The sequence below is a fragment of the Impatiens glandulifera genome, chromosome 4, assembly GCF_907164915.1.
Source record: "Impatiens glandulifera chromosome 4, dImpGla2.1, whole genome shotgun sequence".
In the NCBI taxonomy this organism is placed as follows: domain Eukaryota; kingdom Viridiplantae; phylum Streptophyta; class Magnoliopsida; order Ericales; family Balsaminaceae; genus Impatiens; species Impatiens glandulifera.
Window position 1 is genome coordinate 55,006,153 of NC_061865.1, and position 26,435 is coordinate 55,032,587.

The 26,435-nt window shown below is 32.3% G+C and overlaps 2 protein-coding genes across 5 annotated transcripts; one reads left to right on the forward strand and one right to left on the reverse strand.

Moving 5' to 3' along the window:
• The first annotated feature begins 726 nt into the window (after positions 1-726).
• On the forward strand, positions 727-5,294 carry LOC124936281 (cystathionine gamma-synthase 1, chloroplastic-like). 4 transcript variants are annotated; one of them, XR_007099099.1, is made up of 4 exons: positions 727-1,161; positions 1,324-1,430; positions 1,528-1,602; positions 4,992-5,294. XR_007099099.1 is itself a non-coding variant. In XM_047476766.1 (3 exons), exons 1-3 carry the CDS (start codon positions 957-959, stop codon positions 1,540-1,542), a joined length of 327 nt encoding a protein of 108 aa, XP_047332722.1. In that variant the 5' UTR covers positions 727-956; the 3' UTR covers positions 1,543-1,674. The 4 variants fall into 4 exon arrangements, 1 of the variants encoding a protein (XP_047332722.1); XR_007099100.1 differs by lacking the exon at positions 4,992-5,294 and having other exon boundaries at positions 727-1,227; positions 1,528-1,674; XR_007099101.1 differs by lacking the exon at positions 4,992-5,294 and having other exon boundaries at positions 727-1,212; positions 1,528-1,674.
• An 8,557-nt stretch (positions 5,295-13,851) lies between these two features.
• On the reverse strand, positions 13,852-18,798 carry LOC124935427 (disease resistance protein RPS2-like). Its single transcript, XM_047475861.1, has 5 exons — positions 15,998-18,798; positions 15,498-15,881; positions 14,525-14,800; positions 13,934-14,323; positions 13,852-13,857 (listed from the first exon to the last, which is right to left on the reverse strand). The coding sequence occupies exons 1-5, from the start codon at positions 18,716-18,718 to the stop codon at positions 13,852-13,854; spliced, it is 3,777 nt and encodes a 1,258-aa protein (XP_047331817.1). The 5' UTR covers positions 18,719-18,798.
• Positions 18,799-26,435: the final 7,637 nt, after the last annotated feature.

Consider the following 26,435-nt stretch of genomic DNA (forward strand, 5'->3'; position numbering starts at 1 on the left):
GTATACACTGAAATCTTTCAATTATTTTTCTATCCTTATTGATTAAAATATCTCAGAATTTGATGTTCTCTAGAATACTAGAGAAGAGAATTTCTGGAAAAAGGAATCCTGTCCATTTTTTTTATAACTTTTGTTAGTGTATTTGAAATCTGAATCTAAAGTTGATATATTTTAATAGAAGGAACAGTTATGCCAAAACCATAAACATACTCTTGTTTTCTGAGTTTTGAACTTGAAAAACTTCTGTGATGATATTTTTATCTCTTTTTATTTGTTTGTTTGGGTATTTAAAATAAAATAATGATTACAACACAAGACATAGTAAGTTTTAGTAAAATTAATTCTATGGTCTTGATCTCGTTCATTGAAGTGAATCTTGGTTAATCAAGTGCTCCCCAAATTGCAATAAAAGAAAAACTAAGCATTTGATGTAAAATAGTTGATGTTGAAAAATGATTCAGTAAAACTAGTGCGTGAATCGACATGTTTCAGTACAACCATTTTCCTGATAACACGAACCGTGTTAGGGTTTCGATAAATTACAAAATTTGTGGGAAAGGATCCCACCTTCCCAACTCTTAAACCCCATAATATTATGAGAGGAGTCCTTAGTCCAAAAAATAAAAAAATTTAGAAATAAAATTAAAAAGGCTAAAGGGAGTTAATGAACAGCTTACAATGTTGGGATTTTATTTTTTTTTGGGCCGAGGACAAAAAAGAGAAAAAAAGAAGGATCCAAAATTTGGGAGATGAGTTAGAAAGAGATCTAGATTACGTATATCTCATATCTTCTACTTTTTCAATGGCCTTTTGAAACCCTAAACCCATGGCCGTTTCTAGCTGCCCTACCGCTTTCCCACCATTCGAGTGTCGTTCTCTGGCCTTCCACCAAAGCTCATTTCTCTTCCAAACCCGGCGTCGCTTCCTTTACCGGCCGGTTCTTCCGCCTAATCGCCATGGTCTTTCATCTCTCATCTTCAGGTGTCCTCCCAACATTGTTTGTCAGGCAACTTAGCATCAAAGCTCGTAGAAATTGCAGCAACATTGGTGTCGCACAAGTCGTTGCTGCTTCTTGGTCTTCATCTCCGCTCAAATCTGTCCGATGCAGCTGCTGCTTCTACTGCTCCTGCTGCTGTATTGACTGGCGACGACGACGACGAGGTGATTGCTGTTGATAATAGCAGTTTTACTACTAACCCTACTGATGTACAGGTTCAGGATCTGACTGTAAGCGAAACTTACTCGTTTTTGATTTCAATGTAAACTTGTCTATTTCAAGTTGAATTACAGTTCAAATTGTTTTGTTTTGTTTTGTTTTTCCAGGTGAAAGACTAGGTCGCGGCATTGTTACTGATGCAATAACCACTCCTGTAGTCAATACATCTGCCTACTTCTTTTTCAAGAAAACTTCTGACCTCATTGATTTCAAGGTGATTATCATTATTTTATTTGAAAAAAGTTCGAGTGTTTGAGCCTGTTCTTGTCCTAATGTAGTAATAAGAATTTGAGCTTGTTGATTTTGTGCAGGGAGAAGCGCAGTAAAAGTTTTGAATGTGGGCGTTATGGAAACCCAACTACTGTGGTTGTAGAAGAGAAATTGAGGTTAGTAGCCATTCCTTCTAGTTTCGTTAAATTCGATCACACACACACATGGTCAAATGCATGATGAGCTCTGTTATGTTCATTCTATCCTCTCTGTTTTACCTTGCTTTGCTGTAAGGTTATGTTCATTCGATCTATCCTCTCTGTTTTACCTTGTTTTGCTGTTCAGTTATGTTCTTCTTCAATGTGATACTCGTGTGATGATTAAGGTTTTGTATACCGATGCAGTTTGATCATTGAAATCTGTTTACAATTGCCTTCTGAGTTTGTTTGTTTTCCTTTGGTCATTCTTTGCTATGTTTTGGTTTAGTCTTGCTGGTAGATCTTTGATTAGGAGTAGCAGCTAGCTAGGGTTGAGGATAGGATTAGAGTAAGTAAGCCTCTATCCAAGATCATACATTCATGCAGAATAATTTCTTTTAATTTTTCTTGTTATATCTCATTTCCCCAATGGCATCTTTGACTTTTAAATGAGTATTTTCCTTTTAAAAATAATTCGTAAATAAATAGGCCTCCAACTATCTTTTCTCGCAATTGGGTTTTCCTTTTCTTTTATTTTCATTTAAAACTTAAAAATAAAAACAAAATACTTTAGTCTCGTATTTGTTTCCACAAATTTAACAAACCACGTTAAAATGATGTCTCAAACATTCAAACCACTTCCAATTTTTTCTTAAAATTTCTCAAAATTCAAAAATATTATTTTCTTCAAAAAAATAAATAAATAATTTCTCTTAATTTTTAGGATTCATTTGGAAAATCCAAAACTTTAACATGCTATAACTTGAGTTTCATGAGTCCAAAAATCATGAAATTAAAAATATAACTTTTAAAAAATAATTTCAATGCCCATATAAATTTTTAAAATTATTGGGACCCGTTTAGAAAAATGTTTATTTTTGTAGTGTCATTAAGAGTTCTATAACTCAGAAAATTTCAAACTCGATTTCTTTAAGCTTTTAAAAATATTTTTGACTATCATGTAAAGTTTCGGGAATTTTGGGAATTATTTTTGAAAATGACTCGTTTTAACGTTTTGTAATCGGAATTTTCCTTAACTCTTTAGACATTAGGTTAGTTCATTCTCTTCCCTCGTTTGTTCAAAAGAGATGCTTTTTCATTGCTTTATCCTTGCCAAATACCTCGTGAATAGGATTAGCCCACACACAAAATAATTAAGATTTTCTCACAAAGTAAAAGGGTTCTAAACTTATAATGAAAACGTAACAATTTTCAAACATCAACTGATCAATTACTTAGGAGTAGAGACTATTTGTAAAGACATGCGTATATGACATATCGCTGTAGACCCTTTCTTAATACGTAACCAAACACCGAATTCTTAAAATGAATCTTTGATTTTCTTTTATTTAGTTGTTTTGGTAAATAAACTAAAGTGACGACTCTTAAGTCAATTAAATCGATACATCTACAAGTGTATCGATTTAAAACCTGTACGGTCAATTCAAAAGCTCTATGCTAAAGAACTCTATTTTAGGTTCTTCATCATTTCTATTTTTTTTTATGGGCGGTAGAGTAAGGTAAGTTAAAGGGTTCTTTAATATAGTTCGTCTTAAAACACGAAAAACGTTTTCTTTAAAAAACAGTGCACGGGTTGTACTTATCATAAAAATCTCTCGTCTTCTACTTCGGAAGCATATGAAGAAAGTAAGGGATATGGATAAATTGTATTCAAGAGTTACTCGGTTAATTCATTAAAATTAATCTTTAAAAATACAAATAAATTCTTTTTGAAAATTACTCGGTTAAGTATATATCTTTATATATGGGCTGAAGTAAGAAGATGCAATCAAACAAAATTTGTTCGATTATAACTAACTACAATCAACAATTTAAAGCATAAAAACTCAGAACTCAAATAAGAGTATCTGTAATAGATATCAAATAAGTTACAATCAACAATTTTTTTAAAGATTTTTTCGATCTTAATTTGTCCATAAGGATGTCACATTCATAAATGTTCTTATACTTCCAAGGCATAGATATATGTCTTCTTCCCCTCCATAGCCCATCACCATTAATTTCAAAATGTGTCTTCCCTCCATCACCATCTTTATCCTCCATGATCATTATCATACACTCTTTCCTCATCTTCTTCATTCCCAACTTCTTCATTTCCTTCTTAATCTTAATTCTTCCCACAACTCTTAACTGTGAAAAAATATAGATTTATTAATAAAATAGAATAAAATTGTTTATTTTAAATGAATTTATTTTTAATTTAATCTCTTACCAATTAGCTTGTCGTAACTGCATATGAAATGCTCTGTCCTATTATTCCAAAATGCGACATGCTTATTAAACTTTAAAGCCCAATAAGTTTTTTCAGCCGTTTTGCGCTGCTTTAATCTTGGTTTGGGGAGAGAATGAATCTCGCCAATATCTCTTAACACCAGTCCCATCATCTCTGGGAATATGTGTGGCTTATAATGTGTTAGTTGTTCAAAACATATCAACATAGAACATAGTATGTGTGTATGTAACGTGAAGATTAGATCCGAGATAGGGAGGTAGAAACGCAACATTCAAGCAATTATATGGTCTTGTTAAAATCTATTCGAAGTTAAAAAAATATATTGTTAGTAAATAAAATTTAAAATGTGAAAAAAGTAAAACAATGATTAAACACATCTCACTCCTTTCAAGAAAATGAAGAAATATTTCAACGCTCAGCTTCCCGTGATTGTTTTTGCTCTTATTAACCTAAAGAGATGACCAAGATAAAGTAGGGGAAATTCCATTAACAGCTCAAAATGAATTTGGTTTAAACGCATTGAGGCATTAAACTGCCAATGTAATTTTCCCTACTTAATCTTGGTCATCTCTTTTGGGTAATAAGAGCAAAAACAATCACGGGAAGCTGAACGTTGAAACATCTCTTCATTTTCTTGAAAAGAGTGAGGTGTGTTTAATCATTATTTTAATTTTTCCACATTTTAAATTTTATTCATTACTGACAATATATTTTTAACTTCAAATAGATTTTACCAAGACCATATAATTGCTTGGATGTTGCGTTTTTATAACCATATCTCAGATCTCATCTTCACGTTACATACACATATGCTGTGTTGATATTTTTGAACAACTAACACATCATAAGCATATTCCCAATGATGATGGGACTGGAGCAAAAAGATATTGGCGAAATTCATTCTCTCTCCAAACAAAGATCAAAACAACGCAAAGCGGCTGAAAAACCTGATTGGGCTTTAAAGTTTAATAAGCATGTCGCATTTTGGAATAATAGGATAGAACATTTCATATGCAGTTACGATAAACTAATTGGTAAGAAATTAAATTAAAAATACTTTCATTTAAAATAAAATTTTTTATTCTATTTAATTAATAAATTTATATTTTTTCAGAGTTGAGAATTGTGAGGAGAACGAAGATGAAGAATCTGAAAATAAAGATGATGATAAAGAAGTTGAGAATGAAGATGATCAAAGAGGATGAAGATGATGATCGAAGAAATACACATTTTGAAATTAATGATGATGCACTACGGAGCGGAAAAAGACATCTATCTATGTCTTGGAAGTATAAAAATATTTATGAATGTGACATCCGTATGGACAAATTAAGATCGAAAAGATTTAAATTTTTTTTTTGATTGTAAACTTATTTGATACTTATTTTTGTAATCTATTATGGATACTCTTATTTGAGTTCTGAGTTTTATGCTTTAAATTCTTGATTATAGTTAGTTATAATCAAACAGATTTTGTTTGATTGCATCTTCTTCCTTCGGCCCATATATAAAGACATACTTATTCGAGTAACTTTTAAAAAAGAATTTATTTATATTTTTAAAGATTAATTTTAATGAAATTTATATCCCTTACTTCTTCATATGCTTCCGCGGTAGAAGACGAGAGATTTTTATGATAGTTACAACCCATGCACTGTTTTTTAGAGAAAACGTTTTTCGTGTGTTAAAACGAATTATGTCAAAGAACTCTTTAACTTATCTTACTCTATAAACCCGTAAAAATGAAGTCTCAAACATTCAAACCATTTCCAAAATTTCTCAAAATTTCTCAAAAATTCAAAAATATTATTTTTTATTCAAAATATAATTTTTCTGGTATTTTTAGGGTCCGTTAGGAAAACCCAAAACTTTAATAGGCTATAACATGAGTTTCATGAGCTCAAAAATCATGAAATTAAAAATGTAGTTTTTTAAAAATAATTTCAATGCCCATAAAAATTTTCAGAATTTTTGGGACCTGTTTGGAAAAATGTTTATCTTTGTAGTGATATGGAGTTTTATAACTTAGAAAATTCCAAACTCGATGCTTTAAACTTCTAAAAATATTTTTGACTATCATGTAAAGTTTTGGGAATTTTGGGAATTATTTTTGAAAATGACTCATTTGAACGTGTTGTACTCGGAATTTTCATTGACTCTAAAAAATTTTTAAAAGGGGGAAACATTTGAGACCTTGGGTTGTTCATTTTCTTCTCTCATTTGTTCAAAATAATAAACTTCTAATCCTCAATTCGAATTCCCATCCTCATCACTTATGCTCATTCGTTTTTTCTCGGGAATTATTATTTCTTTTCTCCTTGGGAATTGTGCTACATGCTTTTTCATTACTTTATCTTTACCAAATACCTCATGTATAGGATTAACTCACACGTAAAATGATTAAGATTTTTCACACAAGCAAAAAGGGTTCTAAACTCAGAATGAAAATGTAAGAATTTTTAAACATCAACTGACAAATTACTTAAGAGTAGAGACTGTCTGTAAAGACAAACGTATATGACATAGCGATGTATGTCCTTTCTTAATACGTAACTACACACCGAACTCTTAAAACGAATCATTGATTTTCTTTTATTTAGTTTTTTGGAAAGTAACTAAAGTGGCGACTCTCAAGTCAATTAAATCGATACATCTACAAGTGTATCGATTTAAAACCTGTATGGCCAATTCTAAAGGTCTATGCTAAAAAACTCTATTTTCGGTTATTCATCCATTGCACTTTTTTTTACTGGCGGTAGAGTAAGGTAAGTTAAAGGGTTTTTAACATAGTTCGTCTTAACACACAAAAAATGTTTTATCTAAAAAACAGTGCACATGTCGTACCATCATAAAAATATCTCGTCTTTTATCGCGGAAGCACGTGAAGAAGGTAAAGCATGAGTTCGATAATTTTCGGATCGCACAAACCGCCCTTAAAGACGAGATGATTTTTCAATAGGAGAGACAACGGGTAACGAAACGGAAAAAACGTGTACACATATTATACTTCATGTTATATTAATATTTTAACTATTCCCAATTAATTATACAACACTAATATTATTTTAACTTGGAATCAAAATTATTAACCACTAATAATATACACTTACAAAAGTTACCTCATCATCAGAATGAAAGAGTGCATTTTGATTTTTGCAATTGTTGTCCATATTGTTTCACTCCAAAAAAGAACTTAAAGAGTTCCTTTAAATGATAAGCACCAATCCCTTAAATAATAAGCACCAATCCCTTAAAATGTTGACAAATTAGGGAATTTAATTGACTTTCTCCGTTGCTCTTCTGCACCCATCGTTACTCCTACTACTCCTTTCAACATTTTACAATTTTTAATAGTTAAATTTCTAAGATGAGAAATAACTTTAATCATCAAAATACGTCTTTTGCTTGATTTAACCTGTTTATAATTTTTTTTATAACTAAATGTTGTGTTGTAGTAATTATACCTTGGTTGAGAAGATACATTTCTTCATCAATCCTTTTAGCTCCAATGTTTTCAGTTTATAAAAATGAACCTCGTTTACTCCTTTGTAAAAATATTTCAGCCTAGACAAGTCAATAAACTTGAGAGTTTCCAAAATATTGAACTCAATTTTATTGAGAATATCAATAAACTTGAGAGTTTCCAAAATATTGAACTCAATTTTATTGAGTTATTCTGTCTTATTGCAAAAGCTAACAAATTCTTCCGTCATTTCACAACTTTCGAGAACAAGAATTTGAGATAGAAATTTTCAAGTTCTTATTCACGAAGATTGTGAAATGACGAAAGAAGTTGTTAGCTCTGGCGATGAGACAGAACAACTCAATAAAATTGAGTTCAATGCTTTGGAAACTCTTAAATTTGTGACTTGTCTAGTCTGTATGTTTTTGTAAAAGAGTAGACGAGATTCATTTTAATAAATTTAAAATATTGGAGTTAGAATGATTGAAGTAATTTATTTTCTTAACCAAGATATGAATACTACACAACTTTTAATTATAAAAAAATGGTCAATCAATTAATTCAATAAGAAAACAATTACATATTTTAATTAATATCCATTTGAGTATTTTTAATTATATTTTATAGTTGAAAATACATTGTTTGAAGGAGCTGAGAATGGTATCTATGCCATATATATAACTTTGTTAAAAAACATGTTTGCTTCCATCGCTGCAAAAGTTGAATATTGATAATTGTGACAACTTCTAATATTTTGACTTCTCTAATAATTTGGCAATGAAGGTTATTTTTAATTTTAAAAATTTTAAAATTACAAATTGTAAAATATAGAAAGGAGTAGTATGAGTAACAAATGGTGTAAGAGACTCATGGAGAAAATTAATTAAATTCCCTAATTTGAACATTGGAACTTAAATCTTTGGACATACTCGCGAGTTTTGTAATCGACATTAACAATTTGGTGACAAAGAGAAAATATTGCAAAGTGCACTATTTTATCATGATGATTATCGGTTAATATTAAAAATAGTAAGTGAAATTTTGTTATTAAGTTTAGTACTGTAGTATAATTAACTTTTCAAATAAAAAGTAATATGTGAATAACTAATAATAAAACTCATATTTTCTGGTTTCCTTGTTTAGGAGAGTTGAGAATATAATTGTCAAAGATAAATTATATATTAGGAGAGTGGTTGACTATAGAGGGATTGCCAAAGATAATTATATATTAGGACAGAGAGACGACGGAGGTAGAAAGGGACATGGACATCATCATCCTGATTATAATTAAATATTTCCTATATATTAAGAGACTTGACGTTGTATAGATTAATCAATTTAGTACATATGTATGAAATCAACCAGCCAGGACCTAATGTTTCAAAACTTGACATACCTGACAGTTGTTGGATGTGAGAATTTGAGATATTTGTTGAATATAGTTAGAGTTTCTGCCAAGAACCTTGAGTGGCTATATATCTATAATTGTGGAATGATGGAAGTGGTGATGAAGAATATCGAGGAGGAATTAGTAATAGAGGAGGATGATAAGGCTGGAGGAGGAAATAATTCTGTCGGAGATAGACATTTCTTTCCAATCCTCATGATCTATCAGGTTGGAGGAGCTTTAGTGATGTTGCTTATATTTGGGCCTCGCCATCACTAGAGTATCTCGATGTATCATACTCCTCCAATCTAGAGGAATTCTCTCCCGGCTATTTGGATTCTCCGTGGCTGGACGAACTCTATTATTGTAATGATAGAGATGACGATAATGGTAGAGGTGAATTAGTAAATGTAAATAATACTTGGAGAGGTGACATTAATAGTGCTTTGAGTCATTTATTTATCAAGGTACTCTCTCCCACTATCTCATTTATTTTGTATGTTGTTTCTTTGTTATACAACTTTTATAATTACGTTGGCTAGATTATTATTTGTACACAGAGAGGAGCAGAGATTAGACAAGATGGATGAAGAATGAGAAGATGGGGTAAAAGAAGCAATAAATAGGTAAGTTGGTTTCTTACATTACATAATTGATTACTAATGATAAAGTATGGTTGCTCATCTTACTGTGTTTGAGTCCATTTCAGGGCTGTTTACGACACATTATTGTAAGAAAGAAACCGTTTATCACAATTTATAATATTGTAATAATATCGTACATATATATTATCTTATATTCTGACACAATATATGATTGAGATGACATAAAATTTTAAGCGAGATCACTTTTAGTCTGCGCTGGTGAATGGAAACCCCCTGTCAAGCAAGAAAGAAGCGGCTCTTCCCACGGCTCCGTCACCATTGACTCTATTTATTATTATGGTAAATCAGTGTATCAAGATGTCAATATGAGATCTTATTTTGGTTCGATACGAATGCTTTGGAATGCATGCCACCGTTTCGGATCCTGCTCTGCAATTTCTTGTAGCAGCCACCGTTTCGGATCCTGCTCTGCAATTTCTTGCCCCATATTCTGGGTGTGCCATGGGGGAATATTTATGCGATGATGGAATGCATGCATTAATAATCTATGATGATCTTAGTAAACAGGCCGTGGCATATCGACAAATGTCATTATTGTTACGCTGACCACCAGGCCGTGAGGCTTTCCCGGGGGATGTTTTCTATTTACATTCCCGTCTCTTAGAAAGAGCCGCTAAAGGCCTTTGGTGAGAATGTCAGCGAGCTGATCAAGTGTAGAAATGTAGCGAACAATCAACGCCTTACGAGCCACTTTTTCTCGAACAAAATGGAAATCAATTTCAATGTGCTTAATGCGAGCATGAAAAACCGGGTTGGCAGTGAGATATGTAGCACTAAGATTATCACACCATAATGTAGGAGGTTGGAGTTGGGGTATACAAAGATCTTGTAGTAGACTCTGGATTCAAGACATTTCAGCTGCAGCGTGTTGATACATTTATGTTTTTACGAACGTGACCCAGTGAGAGATTGATGAAAATTTATAGGGTCATTAGTATAATAAATAATTGTGCACATGTCATATTTAATATAAGTCAAAATAATGTGATTTAATTTGAAATTAAGCTTATGACTTATGCGTGTATTTGTCATAATATAAAAAGATGATACTTAAGTGACATTTTTAATTTTATATTGACGTACTCATCAAATAGGGCTGCAAATGAGTTAAGCCGCTCGTGAGCTACTCGCGAGCCGCTCGGTCAAAGCTCGACTTGAGCTTGACTTTAATCGAGTTCGAGCCGAGCTCGAGCCGGCTCGTTTAATATTCGAGCTTGAAAATAAATTTTAGTTTGGGTTTGGGTTTGGGTTTGGGTTTGAGTTTGAGTTCGAGCTCGAGTTTGAGTTTGAAAATTTAATTTTAGTTCAAACTTTTCGAGTCGAGCCGAGCTTGTAGGTTATTAGTCGAGCTCGAGTTCGAGCTCAAACTTATAAACTCGTTCGAGTTCGAGTCGAGCTAATAAGCTGGTTCGAGCTCGACTCGGCTCATTTGCAGCCCTATCATCAAATTGGAAGAACCATCCCAATTAAAGAAAAGTCAAAGGAAATGGGAGATTAAAGACTATTTTCATTCTAAAGAAAGAGAAGATTCAGAAGATGAATGGAATCACATTCAAATTTTAATTTCTCACACATTATATATAATGATCTAATTTGAATAATTCTAGCATCAAACATTCGAGATGGATGAAATCGTTGCACATCAATCGCAAACACTATGGCACATGATTGAAGATAGTGGCGACGGTTGTGGCGCCGATACCGTCATTCCTGTTCCTAATATCACCGACAAGATTATGGCCAAGAAAAGACTTTTGAAGAACTCAAGAAATTTGATGAAGATTTCGTCCAAGTCGATCAGGGCATTCTCTTTGATCTTATTCTGGTTTGATTTTTAAAAGCTTTATTCTTGTTGTTTTTGGAACATTGTTGGTTTCTACAATAATCCAAGTTAAATCTTGTTGTTATCTTTCAATTAGTTATATCTATGCTTATTTTTCTTCTTTATATAATCAAGTTGTTGCTATACACTGAAATCTTTGTGATATTACAGTAAAGTTTTGTATGGAATTATTTATTAAAATATATCTGAATTTGATGTTCTCTAAAATACTCGAGAAAATAATTTCTGGAAAAAGAATCTGTCTATTTTTTGTAAGGCCTAATTATCATTTGAAGTTCAAACTTGGGACGATTTTATCAAATAGATTCAAACTTTGAGTTTAACTATCTGATACTCGAACTATCAACTATTTTGACATCTGAGGTTTTACACAAACTGATGGTTAGTCCCTTAGTTTTAAATGACGAGGCATTACTTTGGTTTTATTTAATTTGTTGAATTTCTTTTTATATTAAACAAAATCCCACTTCTCCCTCTTCTCCACATTCTTCATTTGATTCATCATCTTCTTCTTCATCCAAACCACACGTTAAACCTTGATTATATTAACAATGTAAACCATTCTGAAAACACAAGGAATTGCATGTTGTAAAGAAGAACAGAGAGACCAGGAAAAGAAATTTCAAGCCTCAAACATTAAGAATTCTTTATCTCTGTCGTAAATCTTTAACTGACAAAGAGATTCTTCCTCCTCAAATAACCGCACCAACATGGCAATGTTGAATTTTTGATCTAACGGTGGAGAATAACATTTTTTCTATTGATCTTTCTACCCTTATATAGAAGGGGATGGAAGAAGAAAATAGTCTAATTATGTAATTGGATTAATAATTTGGAGAACTGAAAGAGGGGGATTTTTGTTTAATATAAAAAATAGAAAATAATGCAATTTTATTTAAAATTGACGGAGCCTGAAATGACAAAATATTTGATAGTTCGAGTCCAAATGGTTAAACTCAAAGATCGAGCCTTATTTAGTAAAATCACCCCAAGTTCAAGCTTCAAATGGTAATTGGGCCTTTTTTATAATAAAAGAAAAACTAAGCATTTGATATGATATAAAGTGGTGAAAAATAGTTGACGTTGAAAAATGATTCATGAGTGATCCATTGAATAACAACTGTTGTAAAAAGTTTGTGAAAACACATCAAATTAACAAAAAAATGATGAACAATTATTGCATTTCTCTAGATGAATTTCTTCTAACACTCTTATTGCATCATCAGTAGTAATTAACATTTGGGTCTTGATGATCTGAGCTTGCACCTGTTAGCGATCACAAACGATGATAAAACATAAAGTGTGTTACTTGATCAATTAAATATGTAATAGTAAGAAGATATATAATTTGAGATGGAATAGTGTTACTTTGTCATCTCAAGAATGCTTTTAAATATATACCGCGGTTTCTCTTCTTGACAATCTGCATGCATGCCGAGAAACAAAGTTTATGATCTGCAAAACATGTTAAGCATATAATGTTAATTTCCCCCCCCCCCCCCCCAAAACAGTGATATAATGAATCAGGTACGTACCCTTTGGAAAGAGATCGACAATAATGTGTTGTAAATTAAGCAGTCCTGGAATGGAAGAACAGAGTAATGTAATGTAAGAAACAATAATGTGTTGTTGTAAATTAAGCAGTCATGGAATGGAGGAACAGAGTAATGTAATGTAAGAAACCGTGTATGTATTTATTTATTTATATATTATGGAAATAGAATATTAGAGAACATATATATACTTACTTCCCCCATTCATTAATGGCTAGCTAGACTTTCTTTTACTGGAATTACCCTTCCCATGCATCTTGTTGTTGTTGTTGTTGTTTCTGTGTACGTACAAATAATATATAATATATAGCCTTAACTTAATTAATTATAAAAGTTTCATAAAAACACAAAATAAATGAGAGATTGAGAGTACCGTCATAAATAAACATCACCTTTCCAAGTATTCTTTACATTTTCTAGTCTTCTATTTCTTCTTCTTCTTCATCTATATATGTTCTCTAGTCTGATCTCTTCATCTCCATTCTCATTCGTGTCTCTAGCTAAATCTTCTTCTTCTTCCTGTGTCTACAAATTAATAATAATAATAATTATGAAAGCTTAATTAATTTATAAGAAATTAAGATAAAATAAATGAGAGAGAGAGAGAGAGAGAGAGTAAGGAAGAGTACTTCAATGGCGGGAGAGATAAATAAAGATGCAATGCTTTCCAAGTAATATTCTTCATCTTCTGTCTCCATTCCATCTCGAATTATCTTTCGTCTCTGTCTCTCTGATTTCTGTGTATACAAATTAATATTAATGTAGTCAATTTAACTTAATTATAAAAGCTTAATTAATTTATAAGATAAATAACTTATAAATGAGAGAGTTGGAGAGAGTACATTGATAAATAAATGACGCAATGCACCGTTAACGTCACCTTTCCAAGTATCCTTTACATTTACTTTTACTTCTTCTCTATTTCCACAATTATACGAGAGTTCATTCAGCATTGGAGAATCCAAATAGCCGGGAGAGAGTGCCTCTAGCTTCGGACATCTGAACACTTCTATACAATATAGTGATGGCAACTCCCAAGTATAAGCAACATCACTAAAGCTCCTCAAACCTGATAGATTCCAAAGATCCAATGTATTAAGGAGTGGAAAGAAATGACTAATTCCTCCTCCTCCTCCTCCTCCAGCCTTATCATCATCATCATCCTCAATAATATTCTTCATCACCACTTCCATCATTCCACAATTATAGATAGATAGCCTCTCAAGGTTCTTGGCAGCGACTCTACCTATATTCTCCGAAAACAAATATCTCAATTTCCCACCACCAAAGATTGTCAATTTTGTCAAGTTTTGAAATAAAAGCACTCCTAGTCCTGGCTGGTTGATTTCATACACATGTATTAAATTGCTTAAACTAGACAAATCCAATTCACTTAATACAGGAAATATCTTATATACTTCTTCAATATCAGGATGATGTTCCCGTCCCTTTCTACCTTCGTCTCTCTGTCCTAATATATAATTTATCTTTGGCAATTCTTCTATTCTCAACTCTAGCAAGGAAGGAAATGACACCTGCATACAATATATATATTTATTACTTTCATGTATAATTAAACAGCAAATCTCTATACATATTATAATCATTTTTTATTTACCTTACTTATAATACACAATACTTCCTGATATATATATTAATAATTTAACTATATATTCTCAATTAATTGCACAACACTAATATTATTTTAACTTGGAATCAACACTAACAAAACTCACCTCATCAAGATGAAAGAGTGTATTTTGATTTTTGCAATTGTTGTCCATACTGTTGTTCATCACTCCAACAAAACTCAAGAGTTCCTCTAAATCATCAAGCACCAATATCTTCAAATTAGGGAATAATAATAATAATATGGGTTGTTGAATTTCCCTGTCACAGTCTTCCTCAATATCACCGTGTTGTCCTCCTACTTGATCACATTTCCTTCCTATTATATAATTTATCTTCGGCAATTCATGTATTCTCAACTCTTCTAAGGAAGGAAATGAGACCTGTATACAAAATCAAACACATCCATTTACATTTACAAATTTTAGATATATATATAATTAATCAATACATCTTATATAATATTAGAAAATAAATATCTCAATTTTTTACAAGACTTAATTGTCAAGTTTTGATAATAAAAAAAACACCTCATAATTTGTTTCTCTTCAATATCATAATTATATATGTTTTAGTCTCCCTTTTCATTCTATTGTATATTTTATATTTTATTTTTAAATTAAAGAAAATTAACATGACATCTCAATCTCAATCGCAGTTTACTGTATATATAATTTATCTCTAATAAATTGTTATTTTTTAAATACTCTAAACAAGAAAATACAGACCTTGTATGCCAAACAGAACAAAATAAAACATGTGTTACTTTTAATACACATTTCCATATAATTTCGTAAATATAATCTTAACTATTCCCCATTAATATGCTGTTTTAACTTGGGAATTAAATTTAACAACAAATGATACGTACACTTATAATAGTTACCTAGCTATATAATAATCGTCTTAATGAAATAAAACATTATATACTTTTTACATTTATTAATACATAGTTTTCATAAATATATATATTATATATATTATTAGTTATTTGCACTCGAATTTTTATTATTAAAAAAGTTAATTATATTACACTACTAAATTTAATAACAAAATTTCATTTACTATTTTCACTATTACCTGATAACCATCGTGATAAAATAAAGCATTTTGCGACTTTTCTTCTTTGTCACCCAAATTGTTGACGTTAATGACAAAACCCGTGAGTCCGTCCAAGGATCGAAGGTCCAATCTATCCAAATTAGGGAATTCAATTGATTTTCTCTGTTGTAGTCCCCCTGCACTCGTTGTTACTCCTACTACTCCTTTCAACATTTTACAATTTTCAATTCTTACATCTCTAAGATTAGAAATAACCTTGGTTACCAAGCTACCAGATAAGTCAAAATATTGAAACTTGTCACAATTATCAATATTCAATCTTTGCAGTGATGGTGGAAAGCACAAAGTTTCAATATTTGGAATAGATATCATACTCAGCTCTTCCAGACAAGGTATTTCCAACTACAAAATAATAAATATAATTAAAATTACTCACAATAATAGAACATGTATTTTTCTTTAGCTTGATTTAACCCGTCGATCATTTTTTATAACTAAAAATTATGTAGTAATCATACCTTAGTTGGGAAGATAAATTGCTTCAATCCTTCTAGCTCCAATGTTTTCAGTTTATAGAAATGAATCTCGTTCACTCCTTTGCAAAAATATTTCAGCCTAGACAAGTCACAAAGTTCAAGAGTTTTCAAAGTATTGAACTCAATTTTATCGAGTTGTTCTGTATCATCGCAAAACTTAACAACTTCCTTCATTTCACATTTTTTGAGAACAAGAGTTTGAAGATTCGTGAGATTCCTTAATATTGATGTAGAACATAAGTGTGTCATTTCATTGCATTCATATAGTTCAATACGCCGCAAACAACGCCCAAATTCAGAAGTCTGCATAGATGACGTCGACTGTGGAAAAAGAGATCCACATTGTTTAAGCACAATATTCTTCAATGAATGGAATTTTTTTGTATCCATCTTCTCCCACATGCAAGAATCAGCGCATATATATAAATCAGTTATGTCCTTTTCTAGTAAGAACTCAAGTTCAGGTAAGAAACTGCTATTATCTTTAACATTTTCCAATATCAGTAGTCTTTTTCCATTTTCAATCCCAATATTTCTTTTTCTTCCTATTCCTATCTTGAATTGTTTTAACAACGTTGAAGAAGAAAATAGTCTAACACCTCTCGACACTTGTTCAATGTTCTGTATCTCTAATTCCAATCTCCACAATTTATGTAAGCAATTTAACTCATGAAGTCCTGCTGCATTTCTGTCTCCACTATTCACGTCTTCTTTTTGTAGACTCCAATCTTTGAAACAACACCACATGTACAATTCTTGTAGATTAGTAAGTCTCGAAAGAACACCATAGCTTATGAAACACCCGCATCCATTCAAATCCAACAATCTTAAGTTTGTTAACTCACTTATTTCGTTTGGCAAAACTTCTAGGTATGAGTTTCGAAGAGAAAGAATCTCCAAATACTTAATATGTCCAATTGAATATATATAGGTTGACATATCTAAACGCAATCCCTTTAGGGATAACATCTTCAACTTTGAAGAAAATAATGGAAACTCACTAATCTTGTACCAAACAAGACTTACTATATCTATATCTAGAACTTTGAGATTATCCGCCTCTTTAAATAAATTTTCTGATATCTTAATATTTGTTTCGTAAGAACTTGAACTATGATCCAACCGTAGTAGTTCCATTTTTGAGCCTCCTTGAAATTCCATCTTATCAAGGACTTCTAGACCATTCTTCCATAACCGTGAGGAAATAAAACGGTGTTCTTGTTTTCCAATTGAAATTCCCACGTCTCTCACCACATCATGTATCTTCACCACACGATATCCGTCATCGTAATCGTCGTCGTGGTCTTTAACCTTTATCAGCAAACTTTTTATTATTAAGTCGTCAACGATAGTGTGCACGCCAACACTTATTTCTTCTGTGTCCGTCGTATTTTCAAAGAGTTGCAAACCCACCGCATAACGGTACAACGTCTCAACAGGAATATATGCGTCTTCTCGGAATAAGCAGCATAGTAAGAACACGAACTTTTCATTGGGTTTTTCTAAGAAGTCATAACTCGCCTTCAAGACTTCATGTACAAAACTATCCTGTTCGTTGTGGTTCTTCAACCGGTTTAGCATATGAACCCATTGATGTGTGGCTTTATTTATGAGAGCACCTCCTGCTGTGTTAAGCGCAAGGGGAAGTCCTTTACATTTATCAACAATTTCCCTCGCTATTTTATCCTTCTGACGGAAATCATCGTCATCACTAGACAGATTGACTTTTGTTGTAAACAAATTCAAGGCTTCTTCACGTAATAATATTTCAATAGAGAAGATTTCATGAAACAGATCTGACCATAAATTTTCGTCTCTAGATGTGTAAATGATTTTACAGCAACACCCAACATCTGATTTTGTAAACGGAAAACCAAAATCATTTAAATCAAACCTTTTCCAAACATCATCCAATAATACGACAACTTTCTTGTTACTGAAAGCGTTTTGTAAACGTGTTGCTCTTAAAGGATTACCCTCTACCCCCTTAAGCGAAAACCCTAACATCTGTGCGACTTCTTCTTGGATATCATGGAAATTTGGACTATTCGAGACAGTGCAGATAACTTGAATTGGAAATAAATGTTTATGAGAGTCGTGTACCTTTTGAAGGACTTGTTTGGCGAGAGTGGTCTTTCCAACGCCTCCCATTCCGCATATTCCTATTAACATTGTCTTTTCGTCCAGTAACTTCTCAATGATGTCTTCCTTAATCTTATTTCGACTCTCGAACTCCAAATCATTGTCGTTGTACTTTCTCAAGTTTATGGCCTGCACGGGCAAGTCATAACCTTCGCTCGGCAACTTATCAGCACGTCTAAGAAGCTGGACGAGAACTAGAGATAACTTCTTCCCCTTCCTGCCCAAAGAAAAGCGCAAGCTTATATTAGGACACCATTTGATGGAGAAACACCCCTTTTGAACCTCGGCCTTCTTATCGACAACGTTATCTGCTTCGGTAATTTTTCCATTTGCTTCCCCAATCCATAACTGGACGCTATCACCCAGAGTTTTCCCCTCTAACTTTTTTGCATCTTCCATTCTTTGTACATCGTTTCTTTTGGCTCTTAGTTCACCGAGTTTAGCTTCCAGCTCTTGAAAGTTACCGTTGAAACAGAAGAGATAGCCAAGTTCTCGTTGAATTGGCTCAAACAACCACTCTGCGATCTTTCCTCCTACACTCAAAGCAACATTATCTGCCATTTGTGTGATTTGTTCTCAATTTCTCTGTGTTCTTCTTTCTTAAAAAGAATCCACAAAATGATATCTGAATCAAGTAATGTATGATATTGAAGACTAAAAGAGTCTATCTATGACTTATTAATGTATTGAAGAAGATAATAAATTATTGTACCATTTCCTTCTTTTGCGGGCCATGAAAATGAAATATAAGAAAAGGACGTGTATGATCAATAAAGGGATAAGATATGTGTGGTTGCATGAAATCAATTATTGGATGGACAAAACAAAATATGAATCAAATTGTCATTTTCTAATAATAATAATAATAATTAGTAGCATTTGTATTTAAAATTTGAATTTTCTAAAAGTAATTAAAAATATTTATGAATATTAGAAATAAACAAGTTATTATAAAATATGAGAATAAATAATCTACGTCTATAATAAAAAAAACTGGCCAAACAAAGGATCCAAGGCAATCTTTAAAGGTTGTTCTCGGTGTTCTTCAACAGATTAAATCAAAGTTGTGTGAACTCTCCTTTGGTATTTTAAAACACGCTTTTCTCACTTGATTGAGCTCCGAATTTATCTTTGTAAAGTGCTATAAAACGGTAAAATTTGAATTCTCCAACGAATTCAAATAAAAAAGATACACGAATTCTCAAAACCGCATTGAACGAGCAAGGGTCAGTTAGAAGATTGGCTTGGAATTTTTTACCCAAATTTTTATACTAGATTACTGGTTACCTAACCTAAAAAGAAGATATATAATGTTGCGTAGTAATTAAATAAAATGCTAAAAGATATATAAATTTTTTAAATAGTGTTCCTGGGTGTTATTGTTAAAGGGGAAAGTTCTAAAAGATATATAATGTTGCATAGTAATTAAATAAAATGTTAAAAGATGATGACAACATCTCTTGATTTGTGTTAAAAAATAAATAAATTTTATTGAAGATTATTTATTTTTTTATGAATTTATTTTGTGGATCAGTTGATGTTAAGAATGTGAATGTGAATTTGATTTGATAATATTAATATTGCATTAAAAATTACGTTTTAGCCCAATAAAAAAAATCAATATTGAAGATTTTTTACTAAATTGTTCATGGTGGTGGAGTGTGTTTTCTTAAATTAGGGTCGTCCCAACTGTTGTGATATGGTTTTCGTTCAAAAAATATATGACTGACCTGGTTTTTGACCGATAGTTGAAACATTTGGTGTGGTCCTGATTTTTTACCGAGATTTGAAACATTTGGTGTGGTTTCTGACCGACAAGGATTATAGAAGCCCCGAGTTTTCCAGCCTAGATAGATTTTCCACCAAAAAAATTAGTCAACTATCCAAATTTTTAGTTAGCTGAAAGTATTTTTCAGCCAGGCCAGATAACTAGCCAGCAACCGTATAGCACCCATTTTCAAAGCAGCCGATTTGACCTTCAGCCTGGACCGGTCCGATTTATCTCCTAGAGCTTTTTTTTATTTCATTTTTTTATAATTATTTCTATGCTCTAAATAAATCTTAAAAATACAAAAATAATATATAAAACGTTAAAAAATGGTATTTCCAATAAAAATAATTTCCTGCTAAATGCCTATTTGGCTAAGAAAAAACTTTGTTTTTCCTAACTTTTCATTATCATAACATTCAAACCACTTTTAAAAAAAATTAAGAACTCGATATATTTACGATCAGAAAAATATTTTCAAAAATATTTTCAACCCCGATATCGAGTTTCGTAATTTTCTGAGCATTTAATTTTTACTTTTTTGAGCTTAAAATAACTAGTTCTAATAACTTTAAAATAACTAATTATTTTATTAAACCAGTTTATTTAAAAAAATTAAGATCTAACAAGCTTCTAGAAATATTTAAAAAGAAAACTTTATCCATTCAAATTTTATTCATGGAGTATTAAATTAGTTGAGATAATTAATAAAATATTAATATTTAAAAATTATAAAAAAAAAATAATATGTTTGAATATGCACATGAATAAAAAGAAAACTTGAGCTTGATTTTATAGATTGTAAAATTATTTCTAGTTATTATATAATATTTTTAATTTTATTCAACTAACGTAATATTCTTAAAAAATAAACATCTTGCTGATTTTAAAAAATATCAAACAAATTTATTAAAATTATTATTAATAAATCAAATATATTTTTAATGAACCAAAATATTTAGTATTATAAGTAATAAAATTTAAATATATATATATATATATTATAGTATTTTGGTAGGCTAATAAATAAATTTGAGAGATTTATTGAATTATTATACTATTTTGTGGGCCTTGAAAATGAATTATTGGAGAAAAGATGTGTAGGGTATATAATTGCCCATCATGATGATGAATGAATTAATGCTAACGCACATGGGTTAATTAATTGCTGTGTGGGCTGTCGTTTGGTGTATTATTATTATTATTATTATTATTATTATTATTATTATTTTATTTCTATTTTTTAAATAAAAAAATTTTCTTTTTAGTAACAAAGGCATGGCAAAAAAATTACATCAAATAGTCTAGTTGAATGACTTTCTTTTTTCTCATTAAATGCAAAGTTTTTGTTCAAGTCTGCTTAGAGATCTATGAAGGGATGTGTGGTTGCAAAAATTAATTATTGTCCAAACAAATTGGTTTGAGTATCCCAAAAATAAATCAGAATAAAATTTATGTTGAGTTGTCTTGAATGGATGGTATAAGGAAAAATAATATTGAACAAAAAAATATATAATTTTTTAGTGTATAATAATAACTTAAATAAATAATATTAACTCTGATATTTTGTTATGATAATATAACTAAGAAAATATTGTGATAATATTTTAGAGATTCATTGTCATTAATATTAAAAAAAATAGGACAATGATTAAGCATGTAACCCACAAACGCACTTAACCATTTAATCAAGCGCATAACTTATTGTCTGACGGGCTCGAACCTAGGATCTTAGGTTAAGAATATTCACCTATTGTTGTCGCTAAATAAAAAATGGGACAACGAATTAAGTATGTAGCCCGCAAATACACTTAACCATTTAACTAGGCGTAGAACTTGTCGCCTGACGGGCTCGAACCTAGGACCTTATGGTGAGTATCCACATTTTTGCTAATATATTAATGTTGACCTAGTTAAAGCTTATTTAAAAGTACAGTCATACACTTTAGAAAACTGAAGTTTTTGCGTTGAAAGCATCGTTTTCAGTCCCAGTTTTATATCTGTTAGGATTTCAGGAGACCGAGAGTTATATAAACTTGTTTCATAACCCAAATGTGTCATTATGTAATCTTTTTCTATTCTTCTTAATAAGACTCTCTCTTCTAGTGGACGTAGTCAAGTTTTATCGGTGAACCACATTAAAATTCGTGTCATTTTTATTGATTACGTCATCTCACGTATTTCCGTTACAACAAACTAGTATCAAAGTCGAGGTTAAGTTCAATTATTTGTTTTAATTAAGACGAAAATAGTAAGAATTAAGATCAAAAAATTCCAGAGAAGAAAAATATGTGGCAGATCAAGATGTGGGCTCTAGTAAAACAACATTGCTTATGGGGTCGCTGAAGTTGTCTACATGAGCAACATCGTTGAGATGGTCATGCTGGAGGGACATAATAACATATCAAGATATTTCTCTACTAAAACAAAAGGGCTTATGGGGTCGTTGAAGTTGTCGGTAGGAACAAATATTACTGTTGAGATGGTATTCTCAAGGAGTAGTATGACAAATTAAGATGTGGACTCTACTGAAATAACATGCCAAGGCGTCCCGTAACCACCTCAAGTAGTTAAAGGAGCGTCTCCATAAAACATCCAAATGTACCCAATCCATCACCACCTACATGTATTCTCTAAAGAAATTTGTAGATCTCCTTGCCTCCCTTGGCTCTCTCATCTCCGTTGAAGACATGACTGATCATGTGTTGCGTGGCCTTGACGACAGCTATAAAATTTTCATTGGAATCAATGCAAGGGATAATGTCATTCTATTTGATGACCTACTTGAGAAACTTCTCATTCAAGAACTCTCCCTTGTTGCTGTTCAACGACAAACTCCTACTCCCATTACAACATTGAATGCATAGACTCGACCCCACCATTCTAACAAAACTCAGCCTATGCAATTTTCTGGATCATCCACTTCATGCCCTAGCAATCGCAAATCATATCTTGGTCCCTATCGGTGGTGCAATGTCAAGGATCATGTTCTGTCTTAGTGTCACACCTTCAAGAAGTAGCATCCTAGTATCTCACCGCCTTCTCGTGACTCTTTTACTAACCCTGGATAGGTTCAAGTCCATGCTACAACCGCTAGCACATCTCAAAATAATTTTCTAGTTGATTGTGGCGTGACGCATCGCGTCACCAATGATCTTTCCAATCTAGTGCTTCATCATCCATACACGGTTCCAAACTCACTATTTATGGGTAACGGTTCATGTTTAAACATATCTCATTCTACAACACTTTTATTTAATGACTTATTCCTCTCAAATACTTTGTGTGTTCCTTCCATGCAACAAAAAACTTGTCTGTTTTTCAACTTACCAAACAAACTAATTTTGTTGTTGTTTTCTTGCCAACCTCTTTTAATGTAAGGAACTTGTAAACGGGTCAAACAACCCATAAAGGCCCATGTGTGGATGGACTCTATCTCTGGCCAACCAACTCCCCGTTTGTCCACTCTGTCCGCACAAACTCCTCTACTTCATGGCACCATAGACTTGGGCATCCTTCCTCTTCCATTTTCACTTTTACTCAGGAGTATTTTTCTTTGGGTTCAAATAAATTCTAACAATCAAATTGTAACTCATGTCAAATAAGCAAAAGTCATAAACTTCCTTTCCATGAATCCACTCTAAAATCATTTTATCTTTTAAAAATAATTTCTTTGATGTATGGACCTCTCATATTTTATCAATTGATGATATTGCTAGTATTGCATGTTTGTTAATCATTTCACTCACTATTATTGACTATATCCGATAAAATGCAAATTTGATGTACAAACTTCTATTTCCCAAATTTAAATCGCTTGTTGAAAATTTCTTTCATCACAACATCAAAATTCTTTACACGGATAATGGTAGAGAATATATTAATCTTCGTCTCTTTTTAAACACACATGGCATAAGCCATCACACTACCCCACCTCATACTCCTGAACACAAAGGAATTTCTGAACGTCAGAATCGGCACATTGCCGAAACCAGACTCTCTTCTCCATCACTCGGGGTTGCCCTCACATATTGGTCTCACGACATGACAACATCCGCCTATCTCATCAATCGTCTCCTAACATCAATTACCAGTCACCTTATTCCAAATTACTCAAAATTTTCTTAGATTATCATAAGTTAAAGTGTTTTGGTTTTTTGTGTTTTCCCTGGATTAAACCATATCTTAATCATAAACTTGCACCAAAGTTCACTATGTGTGTTTTTATAAGTTACTCGATCGATCAACATGCCTACTTATGTCTTGATCCAAGAACTAGAAGGATATACACTTCTCGCCATGTCAAGTTCATTGAATTTGAATTCGCATACAACTCCCTAGTCCCTCAAACCAGTCTAAGTACAGAGCGACAATAAGGCTCACTTTAACTATCCATACTCTATACCATAAACCAACCCATGGTTAGTACCATCCTAAACCCCCAGAGGAGATCTCAACTCCCTCACCCTTCTATGGCCACTCCGAGTATCCTCCCTCACCATCCCCACAATGTTCTGTGCCACCATCTCAACCCGTTGTCAACCCTCACAGGAAACCCCAACTAGATGGGGGTGGCATCATCACCCGATCTAAAAACAACATTTTCAAACCCCTCAAGAAGCTTAATCTTCATGTTCAACCCTCTCTTCCACTCAAACTCATCACCATCACTCAAGCTCTCTGTGATCCTAATTGGCGCTCAACTATGCAAGCTGAGTTTGACGCCTTACATCGCAACAACACTTGAAACTTATTAGTCCGCCCTCTACTCCATATTTGGTTGGCTACAAATAGATTTTCGAATCAAATGACATTCGGATGGCTTGATTGATCGATATAGGGCTCGACTAGTCGCCAAAGGTTTTCACCAACGCCCTGGTTGGGACTATATAGAGACATTCAGTCTGGTTTTTAAACTGGTTACCATTTGCATTATCCCCACACTTGTAGTTCATCAAGGATGGTTCATCCACCAACTTGATGTCAATAATGTCTTTCTTTAAGGGACACTCAAAGAGGATGTATTCATGCTCTAGACTCTTGGTTTTATCAATAAATGTTTTCTTGATCATGTTTTCCGCCTAAAAAATGCAATCTATGGCCTAAAGTAATCCCCTCGCGCCTGGTATATTGAGCTTCACATGTTTCTCCTTTCTCTAGACTTTGTCAATTCATCTACAGATGCATCTCTCTTCATCTACCAAAAATGAGGTTCTACACTCTATTTATTAGTATATGTTGATGATATCATTGCCACTAATAGTTCCTCTACAGAGTTTTCCAACCTTATTTACACCCTTGTTGCTCGATTTTCATTGAAGGATCTTGGATGTCTTACATATTTCTTAGGCATCGAAGTAATTCCTTCCGCCATAAGACTCTTTCTTTCGCAAAGAAAATACTTCACTAATCTACTCCATAAATTAGGCATGGCTAACACCAAATCAACATCCACACTCTTGGCCGCTAGTGCTCAATTACTCACAGATTCTAGTGATTTCCTACATTCCCCAACTGAGTATCGTGCACTTCTGGGAAGTCTTCAATACTTAAGTATTACTCGCCCGGACATTTCCTTCAACATCAACAAACTTGCGCAGTTCATGCACCACCCTAGAATGTCACATTAATCTGCCCTCAAACGGGTGCTTCGTTATCTAGCGGTCTCTTGCAACAAAGACATCTTAATTTTGGCAACGACTCCGCTAACCCTTTATGCTTACTCAGATGCATATTGTGCGGGCGATAAGGATGGTTATATTTTCCACCACTAGTTACTTGTTGTATCTCAGTAGCACTCCCATCTCTTTGAGCTCTCGGAAACAACGCTCTTGTTGTTCATTCCTCAATTAAAGCAAAATACAAAGCCTTAGCTGACATACTCAATGAGCTTTTATGGGTCTTATCCTTGTTCATTGAACTTGGTCACCAGTCCACTCCAATTCAATTATCTATTGTGACAATTTTGGTGTCACATATCTTAGTGTTAATCCTGTTTTCCACTTTCGGATGAAATATATAGTCTTAGCCTATCATTTTGTTTGTGAAAATGTTCAAAAAGGTAAGTTTCGGGTATCTTTTGTGTCTACTGATGATCAGTTTGCTGATATACTCACAATTCACAAAGCCACTACTTCGACTTCGATTTGACTCTTTACTGTCCAAATTGTGTCTCTCTTCTAGATCGTCCAACTTGCGGGGAGGATATCAATTATGAAACATTATTTTTTCCCAAATTTAATTCCTTAATTTATGATCTTATTTTCTTCCCATATTTGTTAAACTTTTTTTCTTAAACTATCAATTTACTTTGATGTAAAAACTTAAAAAATACTAAATTATTGACTCCATTTTCTTTCTCTATTATTTATTACTCCTCCTCCAATACACATAGAAAGTATTTGAACTTATTTCATGATAAATTTTTCATTATCATAGTGGATACCTAAAAATCAAGTTTGTATAAATTAAAATATATTTTGACTTTATTGTGTTAGAATTTTAACTCAT